The sequence below is a fragment of the Kogia breviceps genome, chromosome 2 (genome assembly GCF_026419965.1).
Source record: "Kogia breviceps isolate mKogBre1 chromosome 2, mKogBre1 haplotype 1, whole genome shotgun sequence".
Classification (NCBI taxonomy): domain Eukaryota; kingdom Metazoa; phylum Chordata; class Mammalia; order Artiodactyla; family Physeteridae; genus Kogia; species Kogia breviceps.
Window position 1 is genome coordinate 57,361,417 of NC_081311.1, and position 20,858 is coordinate 57,382,274.

Sequence of the window (20,858 nt, forward strand, 5' to 3'; positions counted from 1 at the left end):
CAGGAAACCACCCGGTTCCTTTTCCCTCCCACTCCCCAGCTTCCTCAGCAGGTGACTGTGGAAGGTGCAGATGGCCAGTGCCAGCCAAGCCTGCAGGAAGCCGGGGCTGGGGTATGAGGCTGTGTTTGCCACGAAGGGGTCCTGTTTGTGAGTGGTTCAAACAGTAGGATGCTGTGTGATGTCAGGTAGTGTGAGCTGTGGAGTCGCAAAGGTCTGGGGTCAAACCCACCTGCTGGACGTGTGATTTGGGACAAGATAGTTGATTTCGGCCCACCTCCTTTTTTTTGATAGTTACCAGCTGCCTGACCTTGGGCTTCGTGCTCACCCCAGTTTCCTCGTCTCTAAAATCGGAATGATAGAACTTGTCTCTCAGTACCAGCTCATGTCCTTTTCCCCTCTCCTGCCTATCCTCTTCCCACCACCCTTTTATTCTGCCCACTGAATATAATATAAACACCAAGAAAGGAAGAAGTCTATCACGACGTTTCCAGGTTTTATTTACTCTTACCTTTTAGAAAATTCTGCCATCGGTCACCAGCCAGTTAGTTAATCAGCTAGCTATTTCATGAGCTCGGGGTATGTGTGCCAGTGTGCCAGGCATGGTGTAGTTAGATTTGCACCATCAAATACATGCTCCTTAAAAGATTAATAGCAATACTTTCAAATGCCAAGGAAAAGATTCTGTTTCCCTGCAGCTGCTGCCTTCTGAGAGTTTGCAGTCTGGTGAATGAAAATAATACCCACCCTCAGGGAGAGATGGGTGCCCACTGGTGAGTGTTTGATGGAGGCAGACAGCCGGGGGACAGATGCCGAGAGCTCCCTGCAGGCTGGGGTGGCCAGGAGAGGCTTCCTGGAAGAGATGATGCTTGAGCGGTACCTTGTATGGAGGTTGGGTTCAGAGAAGGAATAAAGAGGGGAAAGGGAATTGTAAGTGATAGGCGACCAGGAGGCTGGGAGCCACAGAGAGCTCTCTCAACACCCAGGTCTCTGAGATTTTCCAACGAGAACAAGTTGATTTCCCCTTTAGATTGATTTCCCCTTTAGGAGAAGGAGAAAAATCAGAGTTCTTTTGACATGTGATGTTTTCAGGGGGAAACAGCGATAGGGTTTTTATTATGAGACCTAGCAAATGAGAGGTTGTACCCCCCCTGCCTCCAGGTAGGAAAGTGAGGGCAGAGGAGGGAGGTGGGGAAAGATGAGCAGAGGAAGCCACAGGTTCACAGGTTTGGCTACTGCAAGAATGCCCTGTGCCAGGTCCTGAATCTCATGGCGAGCAGATCAGTCAGTCAGTCAGTCATCACTTGCAAAATATAAACGCCTAATTGTATCAGGTTTTATAGCTCAGAGGGGATTAGGACAAAAGATGTATTTGAAATACTGCGTGTCTCTGTGTCCCCCTGCAGCTGTTACAATTCAGATTCGATGTGGAGTATTTAATGCCTAGGTAGTTTGAGGAACTCTGACCAGATCTTCCCTATGCTAAAGGGCAGGAGTTCTGTCCTCCGGCCCAAATGCAAGCCTGGACGCTTCTGTGCTGGTTTAGACAGTGTGGGGTCTGCAGGGCATGGTTCTCCTTGCCCTCATCCACCCGCATTCAGGGCCCTAACGTTGAGAGAATCACGCTCTCGTCCTGTGTTGTTTGGCATGGACAGATCTTCCCAGGGAAGCCACTTGAGGAAACTTAAATTTAAGACTGCCTAGAGGAAGCTGGGTCTCTTGGCCAGTGAAAGCTACAGCTAGTTTCACTTGAGTTCTGTGAAATCAGTAGTTCTTAGAGAATGGTATCCGGATTTGAACATGGAGCAGAAAGAAGTCAGCAGATTCTATTGTTATATGGTAGATTTATTTAGCCAGGCTGCAGAAATGAACATTTTATGAGAATTTATGGAGAGGCTTGAGTCTCATCTTTAAAACGTATTTTTCCTCAAAGAACTGGCCCTATTCATCCAATTATTTGGGGGTGTTATAATTAGGACTGAGCATATATGAACACAGATAGGAATACAACGTTTATGATTATTTCTATTACAGGGATTCAGAAGATGACCGATAATCCTTCCACATGTGAATAAACCAGTGGCCATAAATCTATTAAAACCCTTAATCGAAGGCTACGGGGGCAGTGGCAATTCTAGAATTCTCTACAGGAAGGGTCAGGGAGGCAGTCCAGTAGGAAATACTGGGGCTTGACTTGATGCTGGGTACACATAGCAAACACACAGTTTACATTTTCTATTTCTGAGTAATCATAATAGCAAAGCTTTCTAAAAAATGCATTTACTGACATTTTAGGCAAATGTTAATTGTCCATATGAAAGAATGTAATTATACTTAACTTCAAGTGTCTTAGGTGTGCTAGTAGAGATATTATGAGAGTGGGTGTGTTCGAAGGTGAGGGTGTTCTGAAGCCTTCCCACTCCACCTCTATGAAAGCTGCTGGGAAATCTGAACAACATTTTCATGGGCATTTTAAATCACTTCCATTTTCCTGGTTCCGAGTCTTACAAATCCCGCTGGTTCAAATTTTCTTTAGCTAGGTGTTTCCATTTTGAGAGCCTATCATTTTAAATCAAATCTCCTAAATGTGAATCTTTTTTTCATTTTAGCCCCTAGATCCTAAAGATCTGGTTCCCCCAATGCGCAGTATTTACATCCTCATCTACTCTGATTACATGTATCAGCCTGACATTCCCAGGGTCCCTCTGGACAACTGAAGATGGGCTGGCACCTTGGGGTGGAGCTGGGTTTGGGGAGCACAGTGAAAGTTGCCTCTTCTGTCCTTGTCACTTCACTCCTAGGTGAGTCATCTTTGGCAGCCCCAAACCACACCTGTGCATACCCTTCCTGAACACATTAGAAGGTGCAAACTCTACGACAGGTTTCTATGCTTAATTCACACCAACAAGCAATCTTTCTAGTCAAGGGGGCTGATTTAATAGCAAGAACAATTTATTTCCCTCTGGGTAGGTAGAAACAGTTGGGACTCTAATTCTTAAGAGCCTTTGTTCAGGAACATTTGGGTTGAAACTACTGTAGTTAACAGATGATGCTGGCAGTAAAGAAAAAAAGAAAAGTAAAGAAAAAGAGGGCTTTGTATAATGTTGTCAGATTTGGTAGACCTCTACTTAATAATTATCAAGAAAGCAATCTAACTTTTTTCCTTGAAAAAAGAAGTCATTTCTATTCCGCTGTAATTATTTTTGCAACAAGTGGCAACTTTCTGCATTGGACATACTGGAACATTTTATTTTAGAAACCAGGAATTAAATTCTTGCTAACTTATGGCTGATTTCATCCTGTTTATCACATTGTGGAAGCAACCTTGTTTCTCTCTTATACTCTACCTCACGCTAAGCCTCCTTTCTCTTTCCCACCCCAGGTCTGTGTATGTTTAAGCCATAAGAATGACTTTAAGGATTGGATGAGCAAAAACGCATTTTTGCTTTACCAGAAAAATGGTGTAAACGATGCAAGTAAATATTTAATTTCAGGGCATCAATTCTAAGTGGTCCAAAGGCACATCCTTTGTAACAGGATCTGCAGAGGGTTCCAAGGAGGAATCGCTGTCTGTATCTTAGAATTGTACTTACCTCATGTCATAGCGGATTGAAGGCAAACATTAGATTCCCAGAGCATATCACTGCTATTATTCCCTCTACGCCCTTCTTTTCCTATCTGTCTGCTTCTATCCACCAAGTTAAAAAGCATCTCGTTTAACAATGCTAGCTCACTTCCAAGCTTTCTCTGCCTAAACTAGACTTTCCTAGTTTACCACTTTATCTGTTGTAGATAATTCTAGCAACTCATGAGCGTCTGCTCCCCATTCTTTCATACATTTACTTAATCAGCATTTACTGAAAGCTTACTCTTTGCATTTTGCAAACTACCAGTGAGACAAGCATACATCTTGCCCTGAAGAAGCTCAGTGTAGAGGGCAGAGAGGCAAGTAAGCAAGTAATTACCACACCCCACCGTACCCACTCCCTGTTTACTCACCTTGATCTGCCCTTCCCCCCAGAACCACAACAGAGGCTGTACCTGAGCTGCAGCCTTAAACCCAGCACCCTGACCTTCACCAATTCTCTGTGCCAGGAACTCACGAAAACCGAGAGTCGTAGTTCTGTTTCCGGTGTAAATTGTAAATTACTCAAGATTTGTACTTCGCAGACATCCAGAGGATACTCAACTAGAGTAGGGAGTAATAGCTTAGATGCCCATAGGGGGCAGGCAGTTAGCAACAAAGAATTAGAATGAGGAGGTCCGAGACAATAGGGGGTGGTGGAGACTGTGGCACATTGGAGAGCACATGTCCCATCCAGAGGGGTAAGTGCTTTGCAGCTTCAGTCCCTTTTACCCGTATGGAATGTGGCTCCAGTATGGCCATATCTGATTTATCAAGGAAAGCTGAAAAGCTTGCTTTTATATGAAATCACCTGTTGGTACCTAATTCTAGAATTTTTTTTTTTTTTTTCTTAAAGGCTGTACTGACCAGACAGAACATGTCTGCATGTTGGGTTTCTGGCAACCGCTTCATTTCCTTTGCTTTTATAAGAAGCATCTGTGTAGCATACTGCCTTGAGACTTGATTTCCACTTTTGACATTTCTACATGAAAATTGTTTAACCTTGAACAAGTTGTTTGATTTCCACTTTTGGCGTTGCTCCATAAAGGCCATTTAACCTTGAACAAGTTGCTTTTCCTTCTTCAGACCTCAGTTTGTTATCTGTACTAGAAGGGCAGGACCAGCTAATCTTGAAGTGCCTGAGTCTGAAAATCTATGGTTGTGGCACTGTTTGCGTGTACAGGCATACCTCTTTTTATTACACTTGGCTTTATTGCACTTTGCAGATACTGCATTTTTTTTTTTTTTTTTTTTTTTTTTTTTTTTTTTTTTTTTTTTTTTTTTTTACCAATTGAAGGTTTGTGGCAGCCCTGTTTAAGCAAGACTGTCAGTGCCAGTTTTTCCAACAGCATTTGCTCACTTCATGTCTCTGTGTCACATTTTGGTAATTCTCACAATCTTTCAAACCTTTTCCTTATTACTATATTTGTTATGGTGATCAGTGATCTTTGATATTACCATTGTAATTGTTTTGGGTTTTTTTTAGCAATAGAGTATTTTTTAATTAAGGTGTGTTCATTGATGTTTTAGACATAATGCTATTGCACACTAATAGACTATAGGGTAAACATAACTTTTATATACACTGGGAAACCAAAAACTTCACCTTACTTGCTTTGTTGTGATAATTGCTTTATTGTGGTGGCCTGGACGGAACCCACAATATGTCCAAGGTCTGCCTGTGATCACTTTGTTTACATCACTCTGTCCCTCTGTTCTTAGTCCCTTTGGCCAGTGAACAAAGGCTTGTTTTAGGTCAGAGCATTCTTAAAAAGAGGCTTCTATAAGGCCATGTAGAAAAACTTTAGATATTGATTTGAAAGTTACAAAAGAGGACTCAGATGGGCTGGTCCACCCTGTGCTAGGTAAGGAATATGCCCAAGGCCATGTAGGTTTTATTGACTTTTCTGAGTTAGGAGGCGCCTTTCTTTTTATATCTAAGTGGTAAATGATATCGTAATAATAGCTAGGAAGACATAATCCACCATTACTATGAACTGTTGCTTCCCTTCTCACCAATAGGGTCAGGTCATTAAAGCAATTAAGATTCTTGATCCCATGAACCACTAGAATCCCAAATCGGAGTGGCCATTACTCATAGGATTTCAGCAAATCAGCATCTTCATGATCTATGCTAAGTTAAGATCAGCTTTCTCCTTGAGTTTGGCACTTAGTTGTAATTTACATTAGAAAGTGGTTACTTAATCTGGTAATTTGTTTCAACAAATATTGCATAAGCCACCTGATATTTTAAACAATTTAAGCTCCAGAGGTAACAGCCCCATAAAGGGTATGTGTTAGCAGTGCTCTATGGAACATAAATTAAGAAGAGCATTTTTCCAACTGTAGTTGGGTATGTGGGTTGGTGTTTCAGCAAGCTGCATAATCAGCACAAAACCCAGGTCATTCGAGTGTGCTGGCAGGAATCAGAAAATCTGCAAATCACTGGGAGAGCCTGGATGGAAGTGGTCCTTTGAAATCTGACTGTCTGTTTACAGCAATACAGGGGATCATGACCTCGCAGGCAGGAATGAGCAGTTGGTCTTATTCCCACTGCAGAGCTTGAGGCCTTCACCAGCACCTTACCTGCAAGCAACACATACACGGGGCCAGTGCATCTGATTGTGTCACTTTTCTATTTAGAACCACAGGGGATCATGACCTCGCAGGCAGGAATGAGCAGTTGGTCTTATTCCCACTGCAGAGCTTGAGGCCTTCACCAGCACCTTACCTGCAAGCAACACATACACGGGGCCAGTGCATCTGATTGTGTCACTTTTCTATTTAGAACCAACCCAGAGCCTCCCATTCCACTTAGAATAAGCTGCAGATTCCTTGCTGTAGCCAGCAAAGTCTTTATGACCTGTTCCCACCTCGTTTCCTGACCTAATCACTGTCACCCTCGACTTTGCACACTCAGCTGCAGCCTCGCTGGCCTTAATGCTGGTCCTCAAACACCCCGACTTCCCTCCTACCTAAGGGCCCTTGCACTTGCTGTTTCTGCTCCCTAGAAAGCTCTTTGCCCAGATCCTCTCATTGCCGGGCAGATGCGGTGAGACAGCTTGGATGGAGCCAGGAGTAACAGTGCCGTCGTCATGTGCTTGTAGGGCCTTAACTATACTTACACCCCTACTTCCCTATCGATACTTTTGAGCTTTGAGCTTTTTTCGGCTGGCAATAAGATACTGGAATGTCCCCCCAGGGCAGAAACCGTTCCGAGCAAACAACAAAGGCCTGGAAAACAGGACATGTCTGAGACATGCCCTAACCGCGAGCAAACAAGTATGGCGGGGGATAAGACCTCGAGCAAACAAGTATGGCGGGGGATAAGAATGATTAAGCCAAAGAGTTTAAAGGTCGCCCCAGCCAACCATAACTCATGTGACTCAACCCCCCACCACAAAAACACGAAAATGTAAAGTAGGCATCCGACAGCTAACCAATCAAGGAACTAGAGCCAAGACCCCACTCCGGTAAATGTAAAGTAGGCATCCGACAGCCAACCAATCAAGTAACTAGAGCCAAGTCCCCACTCCGGTCCGGAACAAACAAACCAATGAGAAAAAAACCCTTGATATATCCACACTTTGCATAATGAAAAATGAAAGCTATAAAATGTATGTGATTCCGCTTGGGGGGGGTTCCTCTTCGGCCTCCTGCGTGAGGACCAAGGAACCCCGGTGCACCGGCCCCTCATAAATCTCTTGCGTGTTGCAGCGACTCTCGACTCTTGGCGGTTCTTGGGCGAGCTGGGATCCCTCGGAGACCGTCCAGGTCTAACATGCTGGGATGGTTACCATCATTCCGAGCGCACAGGGGTTTGCTCAGAGCAACAATATGAGCCATTTGTACAAAAGACCGAAATGGTATCCAGATAACAGGCCCAGCTGCTCCAAATACCTCCCTCCCCCTGCAGTTAACATTTTACTACCCAACCGAGTAACTAATGAATCTGACCCAGCATAAATCCCCAGGCACAAATCCCTGCTTCAGGTCTGTGTCTAGACATCCAGACCTGAGCGCAATTTGCACTTTGAACATTCAGCACCTTATCACTCGTGAGAAATCAAGTTGAATGGGGAGGATGGGAGGTGTGGCTCGCATCCCCCTCCCTCTGGCACAGTGACTGTAGAATGGGGGTCCCTTGGGTAATGACCCCATCAGGAGATGGAAGGGTCGTAACATTGTTTGTTCTGTGGCTCTGGTCGTTCTGAAGCACTGACTGCGAGGTGTCTCCGTCTCATTGCAGGCTGTGTTTTGTGAAGCTCAAGCTTCTAATGATAGCCATTGAGTACAAGTCCGCCAACCGAGAGAGCCGGTAAGTTTGCCATGACCCAGCGGCTGGCTGACATTTATGATGGTAAGAGTGCAGCCCGGGAACGTTCAGTCCACTTCTTTCTTACGCATTATTTACTTGTTTGGATCCCTAATGCAACACCTCTCTGACTCGAAGGCACATTTCAAGGTGTGTTCAGGTAGACATTGCCGCTTCTATCCCAGACACGCCTGGCACCCCAAGCCCCACTGGGCACCCAAAGAATATTTTTCCAGGGAAAGGGATGAGGCATCCAGATCTCTAACCAATCATGCCAACTTACACTTTTCACCCTCCAAGTATAAAACCAGGGACAGACCCTGTCCTTAAACCCATTTTTACTGCTGTGATCAAAAAGCAGGTGGACTCTGGCCTCCTTCGTCGCAGGCATGGGGCAGAGTCGTGATGGGAGTTTCCAGCTCTCTTGATAGCCACATTACAAGCAGCCTATTGTGTACCGTACGTTTCTCTCCCGGTGCAACTGAAATCCATGTGGCATGAATATCAGCTTCATGTAAATTAGCCAGGAGAGCAGGGCTTGGAGGCAGGAGCCCTCTTTATTTATTTATTTTGCACTTAATTATGTGCAAATCAGACTGATGAGGGACTGGGTCTGGTCGAAATAGATAACACCCCAGTCAATATATGAGTTTGTGCTGAAAGAAGGAAGCGTTGCATTAACAAGGAATTTTGCTGGAGTACTGTATGCATTACAGACATAAGAGAGATGATTTTTGCTCCCCAGTTCTTATCAATAGTTTTGGAAGAGAGCTCACTGAGAAATGCTCAGGCTTGTGTCCTCTGAAAGGACAACCATGCTTTCTTCCTAGCTATGCTAAAAAGTCTTCCTTTAGGTGCCCAAGGGAAGGGTGCAGATACCCTCCAACATACGCCTTAATAACTGAGCAGAGTGCAGGGCAAGACTAGAAGGTTCCTGCTATCATCATTTAAGGAGTTTTCATTATCTGGGTGAATGACTCAATAAAGCCCCAAATGTGCACTCTGTGTCTCTATGACCAAAAAAAAACCACACACACAAAAAACAAACACTGGATTGTAAGCCAGTCAATCCAATGTTCTCTGTTACCTTAACCACCAGATCAGATTGCCCACAAAGTCAATCTGATCACATGTTAAACTATTTTGAAAATCCAAATCAACCAAAAGGAAGACAAAATGGTAGATTTGGTGGCCACATGGTAGACCATGGTTGTATCAGTTAACAACTATTTATGCAGATAAACATTTTCCTTCTCTGTGGTGGCAAAGTGAAAAATATTATTTGCAAAAAACCCAAGAACCCTTGGCTCTTTGCTGTTCTGTTCAACAGATAAGGTGGATGTTTCTGGGATTGCGGCTTGCCCATGTTGTTGCTAATATACACCTGTACCTGTGTAGGGGAAATGTGTATCCTGGGTTTCCGCAAATGATATTGTTCATGTTGCCAAGTCAGTAAATCTTTGTGCACTTCAGTGTTCTCTCTTTACCACTTCTGTGCATCTCTTAAGAAAAACAAAAAAAAAGGAGTCACGATGCAAGTGATCCTGAATAGCGCTTCTCCACCATTCTGGAATAATTTCATGGCAGTAGACTGCACCCTGAACCTTGACCAGCCATCTTCCACCTGCCACCTTTTGGTCACAAGGAGGGAGAGAGAAAGGCTGTTAATGGTTCGGTGTGAATCCACTGTCACCATTCTAAGAAAAATAACTCAGAGCTTTCTCTGAAGACACAATCTTTTCTTTGATGGATGTTCCCATTAATTCACAAATCTGAGATGTTTTCAACGAAGCCAGATTTATACATACAGTTTTTTTAGAATTTTCTTTTTCAGAAAAGGGAGAAAAGAACTTGTTTGGCTTGGTTTTGGCTTTCTGTGTGCAGCTGCCAGCTTTAATCCTCAAACGTGGCTTGGTCTCAGTGTGGAAGCACATTGGTTCTTTTGGAAAAAGGTGTGCTGGAGGGAATGTGGATCATGCCTCCGAGAAGACACAGGACTTATACACAATATCCGTGTTAAAAAGAGCTGAGTTCCTGACCTTCCTGAGATAATAGTTTTGATTTTGTTTTTCATTTAAAAATGTCCCCTTTCCCTTCCTCTCCCATTTCCTAAGTGATCGGGTGTGAAAATTCGGAGAACCCTGCTTCTCTTTTCCACGCCCACCCTGTGCCTCTGACCTGTGTGAACTGCCTCCTCTGTTGCTGTTATCCCGTGATACTGTTTCCACGCTTTGTTGAAAAACCTTGTCTTTACACACATCCTTCAGATAATTTGAAACAAAGGTTTTATTCCTTCTATCCTTCTGGTGTCAGTCAATTGATTATCCAATTGTTTGATTTTCAATTCTTTTCTTGTCGTTTTGCAGAAGCCGAAAGCGGTATGCTCTCTTCGTTAACTTTCCTCCCAACTTCCACCCTCCGTCTTCACGTCTAACCACAGGACTAACCCTTTGCCAAGAATTCAGGAAGACAGAGATTATACATATATGTGTATATGTATATATAATCTCATTCCCTTGTCGAGTATATACATATATATGTATATATATGTATTTTTATATACAAACCTCTCCAACCAGAGTCCATAAAAATTGAAAGTAGCATATTGCTTTTCTTGTTTGATTTGTTGATTCTTTTGGATGACGCACTAACTTCTTTGCAGGAAACCTACACAAAAACAGAGGCCCAATCCTGTTTTCAGTCATGGCACCACCGATGGGAACAAATGCTATTAGAGTTGACAAAGGAGGACGCTTCTCTCCAGCCCTTGGTGTCTGTTTCTGTCCTGTCCTGATGTGTCTTGGTGCCATTTGTCTGCATACCACATCCACGTTCCTAGTGACCTCCTTTGCCCTGTGTCCGGTTTCCAGTTTGTAGAGCTGAATTTGTGTCCTTTTATCCACAAAACAGAGACCAAGCCCTTACACTTAACTCTTCTTCCTTATGCTAATTTTGATGATAACATTTGACATACTTTCTCTCTGGGCCAGTACTCAGTACAGACTTAGAACACCGCTACTAAATCTCCAGATCATCACATTTGATTTACTGAATGAGTACTGTTTACTGAGATGAAGTCATCATGGCTTTCTTTCTTCCCAGTGTGTTTGGGCATATTTCTTACTATGAAGTATCTCAGCTTTCACCATGTGACCTCACCCTGTTTTGCTGCTGTTTTATGTTGCACGAAGCATGACCAAATCCTCATCGATAGATTTTTTTTTTTTCTACTTTTTGGGTTAATATTTCCAATGTTGTTTTCTCGAAGACAGTACTGTTGAAAACATACTACTGAGATGCCTACTCGTTCATCTTCTCTAGAGTTGTTTTGCTCTGTGATTGTAATCACTGTCATGTGTTAGTGTTTATAATTGTGTGTGTGTGTGTGTGTGTGTGTGTATTTGTCTGGAACTCTTTCCAAAGTCAGATTCTTCTGTGACTTTCTTGAGTAGAGGTGGCTTCCTGTCAGTTTGGTATTATTGATATGATCCAACTGCGAGAAGTTACTGCAACACTTTGCATCTTCAAAGGTCCACAGTGGTTGCACCTCTGCTGTTGGCTTTTGGTCTTTTGAGTGCTTTTATCTTGTGGTGAAGGCATGTTGTGATGTAGGCATGACTTGTCATGAAGCGTATCAGAAAGTGACACAGCTTGCTCCCAGAACCAAATATCCAGCATGGTCCTTCCCAAATTAGCTCTCTTCCCCATCCCGTATGGCTACTCTTTTCCTTATGTGCAAAAAGGATTTTAAAATGCCATTTCTAAAATTACTGAGATGGATTCAGGCTAAACAAGTCCTTGACCCTGTCACTGGCAGACCACAGTGGCAGTCATTTGAGTGTGACCAACTGGGAGCAATCTTTATTATGCTGTCTCTGTGTCAGTGAATTGGGCTCAAATATATTGAAGCATAGACTACACACTGTGTAAGAGCACACACTGTGCTCTTACATATATTCTGTAAGAAAAGTGCGTGTGTCTAGTTGTGTGGGACTCCAGCAGAATATATTTTAAAGCATAGAAGTAATGAAAAGTGTCAGAAAGGCAATAAGATTTGAGATTTGGGGTTTCTGTAGGCTGTGCCCTAGCACAGCCCATAAACTGCAGGGCACCAATTGGGTCAAACAGAGTCCCACGCAATAGCAATCATCTATGACCTTGTGTGGTCAGAAAGGCCACTTCCCAGTGGCATGATTCATCTGGGCACAGCATGAGCTGAAGTTCTAGATGGTTCTTATCTTCTTGCTCTAGTTAATGAAGTCCCATTAGCTTGCTAGACACAGATATAATTACCATGTTATCAAGTACAAACTATCTTCTCATGTGAGTGATATTTTTGTAATTGCTCAGGGAATGGTACGCTACACCTATCAAAATTGGGGGGTGGGGAGGAGAGAAATATGCACCTGTCATATTTATCCACAATGGATAAAAGTTTCCTTTTAAAAAGTATCTGTTTCCATTGAATTACTGATCCTTGGTTGTCTCCAAAAACAGCAAACAAGTAAAGTTTATGATGATTGAAGAAGAGATAACTAGATGTTTCCCAGTTGTTATGCAGAAGTGGTGGAGAAAGGGAATAAATCATTTTGCCCCATCAAGCCCCAAATCTCCAACCTGACCAATGTTCAGCAAGAGGTACACCGTGAAATGAGTTGCAGCTTGTGAGCTGGAGCTCCCTTCCCCGAGGAACCCGACGGGATGTTTCCCTGTTAGACTGAGCCCTGCTAGCAGTTTCATGTGAATGTATTTCATATGTAAGAACTGACATTTCAGTTTCTAAGTGAGTGGTGTTTTCAATATTGAAATCCATTGTTCCAGCTCCCCAAGTGACATGCCGTTTATATCTGTGTATATTTACATATTTATACTGAATGCACCTGGGAGATTCTTAGCTCATTTGCCAACCCGCTAGAAGAGGTGTGGTCACTCCTTTGATAGGCCCGACTGGTAAGAAATGCAGCTTACTCTTTGAAAGAACAGCTGTGACTACCTTTCTCTTTATTAGAGAGGGAAGGAAGACACTTTTGGAACTGAGACCACAGCTTATGGTTTTCATTCATTCAACAGATAGTTGAAACATGCCTGTTGCATTCAGGGTTCTAAACTGGCTACTCTGAGAAACTTGTTTACAAAAGTAAATAAAATAGGATTGTGTTTTTTCACTCTTTTACTTAACTATGGGTTCCCTACAGAAAATACATCTTTGCTTCATAGAGTGGATAAGGGGCCAAAGAATAAGTCTAGTTTGAGAGCAAAGGAAAAAAAGAGAGAGCGAGCAAGAATCCGTGGGGAAGGGACCACACCAGCCCTTTGCCTCCAGCTGTTACTGAATGGTTTCAGTTGAAATTAACAAGGTCATAAAAGAAAGAGGATAATTTATAGTTCCTTGAACTGAGAGAAAGTCCACCCCTGCCAAGAAGATGTCCCCGTTGGAATTCTGCTAATTGATATATGGACTTTTTTCTTAGAGATTTTCTTGATTCTTCACATGACACATCTTGAAGTTTATCTCTGATAAGCTAGTGAATTAGACAAAATTGGAGCAAAAGCCTGATTTAAAGTGAGGCACAAGGAGGGAGACTTTTGGCAGCCGTAGGAGCCAAACAAACTTAACATTGGATAGTCTTTTGAGATCAAAGATCTTGGGCAAGATTTACATATTCCCATTAGAAGGTCAATAACATATTCTAAGGGTAGCAGGCATTTGGCAGGAAAAAAAAGTTACTTCTGTCTAGGATCCTTATCTTTTTATATTTTCAAAGAGAGGAGGATTTACTCTATTTAAGCTTTCTAGATTTGGAATGTGGATAGAAGACTCAATGTCTAAAATATCAAAAAGAGTAACATTTCCTCAGAGAGACTTTGAAACTTAGTACCCTTACGCAGGAAGTATTATATGCAAAAGGTCCCCTGAAATCAGGGACACCTGCTTCTTTACCAAACCCTTAAATCTGTGAGTGGAATCCAGCACAACGAGCTTCCTTATGTATCTAGATGTCTTTCCTTCATTGTTCTCAAGAGCTGACCTCAGTCTTTCAGTTCCTGCCCAGAAGGCTGCCTTAGCCTGATCGGTATACTGCAAATGATTCAGCCTCACATCATTACATAGAGATGATGTAAAGCCTCTCCCCCATGTCCAGAAGAGAACTAGAGGGCATCCTGAAATCCCATGGTCAGTGATGTCCTTGGAGGTGCTTTCGGTACCTTAATCAGCCATGAGGTTTAAAGAACAGAGAGATACTCCACTGTGCAACCAGTAGGCAGTCCAAATGAGCCCATCTCCAGATGTGGCGCGGAGATAAAATGTTTCAGATACTGCGGTCGATACAGAGGTCTTTCAATGCCACTGGGATGCCTCCTAGGTAGTTTATTAGCACCAAAGACAAAATGAGAGCTGTGATGCTGTGAGAGATTATCTAGCTCTTGTTTAGTTGTTGTAATTACCTGGCTTACTATTAATAGTGACCGTGTATTAAGAACCTACTATGTGGCCCTCACTCTGCACATAGTATGTACTTTAATTCTCTTATTGACACTTTAAGCTAGTGATTGTTCACCCCATTTTACAGATGAGGAGAGTGAGGTTTATCGGCTGGTACATGCCCAAGGCCAGGACCTGAGCTCGGCTGCCCGACACAGGCACCTGCCCCCTTAACGGCAGCGAAACTGAGATTTGAACACAAATCTGCTCTACGTCAGTGCCCAAAATCTTTCCCCTCCGCCACACTAACTTGACTAAAGCAAGGCTTGAAGGCTGTAATAAATTATCTCAACCTGCCATCTCCAGAATGACAGTCCCCGAATTCTCACTGTAGGCCAATTCTTATTCACTGTTGCTAAAGAACAAAGGAAATGAAAAGAAACTTTCCATTGATGGGAACCGTGACACAATGGGCTTGATCACTGGAGTGCAATTAATGAAGCGTATGATGTAAAAAAGGGAAACAGGGTTCTGTGCGAGGCTTGTTTTGTGCATATATGTCACCAAGACATTGATGAGTGTCAAATTTCCTCTTTTGAATTGCATTGTTAAAATCATGATAGGATTTTTTTTTCCCTCAGAAGCTTTTTTTTACACCCTTATATGAATACACATCAAAATGTAGGCTTATCCAACTTTAAGGAATTAGTTCCTTTAAACTCCAGAAGAACCCAGAACTTTTCATGTATGTCCCTTTATATTATTCTGGGGTGTATAGTCCTTCACCCTGTAACTTTTAATCTCATTATAGACAGGGTATTTTGATAAGAAGTCCTGTGTTCCATTCCATGGGGCCAGCTAAAGTGATAATTTTGGCATTTGGGGAGCATTTTTTTTTTGCAATAATAAATAATAAAAATAATCACTAATATGCATTGAGCTTTCTGTCCATCATCTCCCTTAATCCTCTGAAAAAAGACTGTGCTTATCTTCATCTCCATCTCATAGGTGAGGCAGTTGAGTTCTAGGAAGATTTAGTACCTTGCCCAAAGTCAGACAGCTACTGAATGGCAGGGCTGGAATCTGGACATAATTTCTGATTGCAGAACCAGGGCACAGAAGAACTGCCATGCAGGCAAGGGGGTAGGAAAGTGCAAAATCCAGCATCCTGCCTTTCTACAACATTCCACTTACTCGGATTTGAAAAAGGGATCCATCTAAACTGTGAAAAAACTCTGACCCTTTTCCTCCCATGATCCTGAAAAGTCAGAGGGCTCTTAAACCAAGGTGAAGAGCTGTTGTAGGGGTGATTGGGAGGTGCCCGTATGGAGCTTCTGCTCATCGCAAGCTGTGCTGTTAGCATGGCCTGCTGCTTCCTGACTGGCGAGGAGTCTCACTGTTGTCCGTGGTTCTAGGGCAGAACACTCAAATCTTCATGGACTCTTGCTATTATTTAGTGTTAATCGCAACGGTGTCGCAGGATTGGTTTCCCCCGTCAGGTCTTGTTATGGGTAATGATGGAACTTCTTGTGACCACAGACATTTTGCAGTAAGGATCTGCTGTGTGTTCTCCGAACAGAACAAAGGTTCGTCTGCGTCCTTCCTGTCTGGCTACAGACACGTCACTCTGTTGGCCGCGGCCCTTTTTGGTAATGGTTTTACCAGCAGTAAAAGATTACACGTTAAATACCATTCTCTGTTTTGATTGTTCGAGACAGTTGAGGACTTCCTTTAGCCTGATTCCAAAGGTCTATTACCTTAAACACCAGCTTTTCAGATCACAGAATACCTCTGTCGTATCTGGTGCTGCATTTACAATGACTCAATTCCATGTCCATTAAGCCCAAAGCCTCATGTCAGTCTCTGTGTAAGATAGCCCTGTATTCTGCTTTTGATCTGAAGACAATTAAACTTGTTTGTTTTGTCCATTTATTAGATTAGGATGCATTTATCTCTTCTGTCAGTCCAAACACAAGTTGGTCAGCTAATCTATTTATACCACTTTGAAATAGGACAGGGTATATTTAGGTTCATATTTCCCTGCAGGGGAAGTTTTTTTAGGGATAATTTGCATTCGTTTTCTAATTACAGTTGGCCCCAATGAGGATATACTAGACACATACCTTAATCAAACACTCCCATACATCTTTGCAAACAGCAGACTGGAATTATGAAGTATTTCCAACTGCTGGCATTTTTCTTTCTCATTGTTAGGGTGGGTCCAATTCTTTCTACCTAGGCTGCACATGGAATCCACTTCCATGTCCTTATCAGTGTCATGCAGATGTTCTGTTTGCTTCTGCATGGGTTACAGGTGTCCCGTACCATTCCCTGCAGTAGTATGTGGTGTGCATATATGTATGTTTCTGTATGCATATAGGGGTCCCATTAACGCTCTGTCATCTAATGGAAAATTAGCGTAGCCATAGCTCTATTAGACCAGTAACACTCAACATTGACCGTCAACAGCAATTTCCAAAAGGATGTATTATTAGGAACTTTGCTTCAAATCAGAAGCCCATGGCAATCCCATTGTGCAAACCTGGCCCTAAAACCTGGATCTGCTTTGATATCTGCAACTGGGAGTATGCCACCCTGGGAACTGGGCAGCAGACCTTTATGATGGCGTCATCCAATTAAATGTGTGGGACAGTGGATGTCAGGCTGTAGACAAAATCTTCGGGGAAAGCATTAGACTAGTGGGCCCCCTATAAAGTTAACAGTATGCTGTAGCCTTCAAGGTTTTCTTCAGAACACGACCTCATAACTATGTCTTCTTTCTTTGTTTTTGTTCACTGAGCAGTATATTAATTAATCCTGGAAACCACCTTAAGATCCAAGAAGGTACTTTAGGATTTTTCATCGCAAGCGATGCCAAAGAAGTTAAAAGGTAAGAGTTTATTTTTCACTTGCCTTCCTTTTTGGCTCAGACATATGTATCTCCATCCACTGAGATATGCTTTCAGTGTGTACTGGGCCCTAACCCCGAAGCTTCTTAACGTGTCTGTGGGTATCAAATGGTGCTGAATCTTAGGAAAAAGAGACTGTGCTTTCAAATGCTTCCATGGATTCCTCTTCACACAATCAATTCCACACCTCTGAATTAGAATAATAACATTTTAGGCCTAGGAGGCCCTAGATACCTGCTCTTTCATTTTCCAGGGGAGGAAAGTGAGTCCCAGGGAGCCTAAGTGATTGCTCAAAATCATCCTGATTCTTGATGACCCAGAACAACACAACATAGGATAACCGGCCCCTTGTCTAGTGCTCTTTGCTTAATATTATCCAGGCAGATGGACTCGAGAATTAACCGTTTTCTACTTTAAGTGCCACGTGGAATCTCAAAAGGTGTGGATTAATTTCAGGTGAAATACTAAACCGGCTGTATTTTTATTGGTGGCCTTCTAGGTAAGTGGCTGAAGTTGTCAGGTTCACTTCTTAAGCCTCTGTAGGTACAGCCCAGGATTTCATTGGCCTCAGTGTTTCATGACACTCTTACTAGTATCCTCAAACTTGTCTAAGGAGCCCAGGAAATCACAGGGTTTTTTGCAGAAGAACACCATGGAATTGTTGTTATATTTGATTCTAGCCTGTGAACTAGGAAAGACTTACTAGTAGAAAATGTGACTCAGATGGTCAGACAGGTCACTCAGCTCAACAACGTTACATAACATATTTTAAATAAATGATGAATTGTCAAGATCTGTCATTTTTATATAAGCCAATTGTCTTCATTCAGTGAGCTCCTCCTCAAAGCCAGGCCTGTGCTAGGTGATCTGTGTTCTTTAATGCTACTCCTCAAAATAACCTCATGAGGTAGGTCTTCTAAAGCTCTTCAGGCTTTGGTTTCCTCATCTGTGAAATTGAGACAAATGATTTGTTCAAGGCCATGAAACACATAAGCAAGTGGCAGAGCCCAATTAGAACTGGTCTTGCCTTTTCTAAAACCCACATTTTTCGACCACACTTAATAATACTAGCAAATTCTTATGCAGAGTTCAATCAATGTGCGCCTGCCCTGTTCTAAGAACCGGGTACCAGGTGTTGATGAACTCATTTAATCCTCTCGACAAACTCAGACAGGTGCCATTACTATTCCCATTTACCTGCGAGGAAACTGAGGCACAGGTTGGTAAACTAACTCACCCAAAGCCACGCTGCTAGCGTGAAGTCAGGATTTAAAACCAGGAAGTCCCATTCCAGAGCTTATGTTCTTAATTATTTGCCAAGAGGTGAGCCTGCCACGCTGAGATTTGATAACTGACACTTATTTTCTTCTTCTTCACCCACTCTTACAAACTAGCCATACTAGTTATAAAAGCTTTTAGGAAAAAATGGGGTGCAGAGGCAAAAAAAAATATCCTTGAGATTGAGGGATCTAATGATTTAAATTTACTTCTGGAAATTGGGAAAGGATTGCCATTATTCAGGTGTGGAAGAGGAAAACCTCCTTGTCTAGTTCCTGGATCCTCACCTTTTCCAGGAGTACCCCCTGAAACTGGGGTCACCTGAGAGAGGAAAGTGAGGGTAAATGAGACTGAAGCCCCTCCAGGTCTTCTGGGAGAGAAGGTTGTGCCCCCGTCCAAACTGCGAGGCACAAAAGCCGGAAACAGCATCTCAGCACCATGCATGGGGGCTGGGAGCACAGCGGCACCATCGATCACATGTACCTCCCAGATAGCAAATATAATATGAAGCTCCCATTTGTGTAATTCTGTTTCCTATTGCATCTCTCACTAATGAATGTCACAAATACCAGGCAGTCCAAAAAACAAATTACCTCCTATATTAGGGAGTGCAATATGTCTCATTTCAGTGCTTTATGGTATTCACAAATACATGCTGACACAATCAGCCTCAAAACCAGCCTGTAATTTTCCATGGTGTGTGATGTGTCAAGAGCAAATGCTGTCAGTTAGGGGATTTCGAATAGAGGAAGACTGCAGAAAACCACAGAAAGGACATCGGAGGTTTGAAGGAAACTAAACAAGTTTTGTAAAAATGGAAAAGTAGGTTATGATGATCTAGTATTGAGTTTGCACCCTCTGCTGCAAAAAGGCAACGGAAAAACTTAATGGATTGTAGCTCAGAGAAACTTTCAGATGCAGTGTTTTAGGAAAAGAGGAGTGAAAGCCTCCAAGCGTTCGCATACTCCTTCATTTATCAAATGTGTGTAGGTCACTCACTTCTGAGACCACTCTGTACTAGGTGCCAGGGAAGCAGTAGTGAACCGTGGGGAGAAGGTGCTGCTCTCATGGGCTCACGTTCTGGCGGGGAGAGAACTGCAGTTTTGTTTATTCGTGGTGCAAAGAATTAATGCAGCTGCCACTGATTTAGATTGGAGGTAAGTGATGGCTGCTCTGAGGGACAAAGATTTGAGCAGAGATGGAGGTGATGGGAAAGAATCCATCATACAGGGATCAGAAGGGAAGAGGAGACACGGTGGGAACAATTTTGTCATGTTCAGGGAACCTAGGGGAAGAAAGGGGGCTAGATGAGGTTAGAGGGAAAGGCAGGAGATCGTTTCCATAGGACTTTTTTACAGAGGTTGTGTTAGTATAAAATGGAGTCATGGGTGGTTTTAAGCTGGGGGGGATGTAGTCTGATTTGTGTTATTAAGAGGTGTTTCCATCTGCGTGGTAGAGGATAGGATGTAGTAGGGTGGGAGAGGAGGCCAACAGACTCACGGACTAGTTCAGGTGGGACATGATAGCTTGGGCTAGATTGGTGAGTGGAGGTGGAGAGAAGTAAGAGCAATTCAGGATATATTTTAGATAGTCTGTAGGACCCACTGATGAACTGGATATAAGAAGTGAGGGGAAGAAGAGAAATCAAAAATGGAGCCTAGATTTGGAGCTTATGCAGTTGGGGAGATGGTGGCTCCATCTTACTGAGATGGGGAAAACTGGGGAAAGAGCAAGTTTGAGGTGGTAGGAAATCAAGAATTCTATTTGGACTAGGATAGGCAGGTAGTACATACTAAACATGCACATGGAGATGTCATAAAGCCAGCGGGACCTGAGATTCTGGCATTCTGGGAAAAGGTGAGGGCTGGAGATGTAAATTTGGGTGCAGTATCAGTGAGGGTCCTGGCGAGAAACAGATGACACACTTAAATGGGAAAAGGGAGGAGAGTTTTATGAAGGAACCATATAAAGCTGTGGGCAGAGAGTTAAGGGAAACTAACAAGGGATGGCAAAGCACCCCAGAGCTAGCAACAGAGGGGAGACACTCTCAGCCCTGGATCTGCCTGGCTGCCTGGCAGGAGCCGTGTCCTTCAGTAGAGAAAGGTCACTACTACCACTTTCAATGACCACCCTCCAGTCTCCTGCTGTCCCCTCCCATTGGCCAAACAACAGGAGAACCTGAGGACAAGGAGATCCTAAAGGCCAGCCTTGCAGGATGCAGATCTGGTCTCGATGATGCTTGGGGCCAGGTCACCAGCTGTTTGGAGAAGGGGTGGAAGGAGAGGGAGTGGTGAGGAGGGCAGAGAGGAT

The 20,858-nt window shown here is 43.1% G+C and overlaps 1 protein-coding gene across 39 annotated transcripts in view; it reads left to right on the top strand.

The window, feature by feature from the left end:
* Window positions 1-20,858, top strand: part of KCNMA1 (potassium calcium-activated channel subfamily M alpha 1) — a 773,456-nt gene that overhangs the window by 597,311 nt on the left and 155,287 nt on the right. For 30 of the 39 annotated variants that reach the window (XR_010838921.1, XM_067025307.1, XM_067025277.1 and 27 more), the window contains 2 exons: window positions 7,872-7,940; window positions 17,165-17,251. Coding sequence is in view for 38 of the 39 variants with exons in the window: in XM_067025307.1 (XP_066881408.1) it covers window positions 7,872-7,940; window positions 17,165-17,251 (156 nt within the window). In the remaining variant the exon portion in view is untranslated. Of the gene's footprint in view, window positions 1-7,871; window positions 7,941-10,303; window positions 10,316-17,164; window positions 17,252-20,858 lie in introns of all 39 variants that reach the window. The other 9 variants (XM_067025279.1, XM_067025311.1, XM_067025294.1 and 6 more) reach the window with 1 other exon arrangement.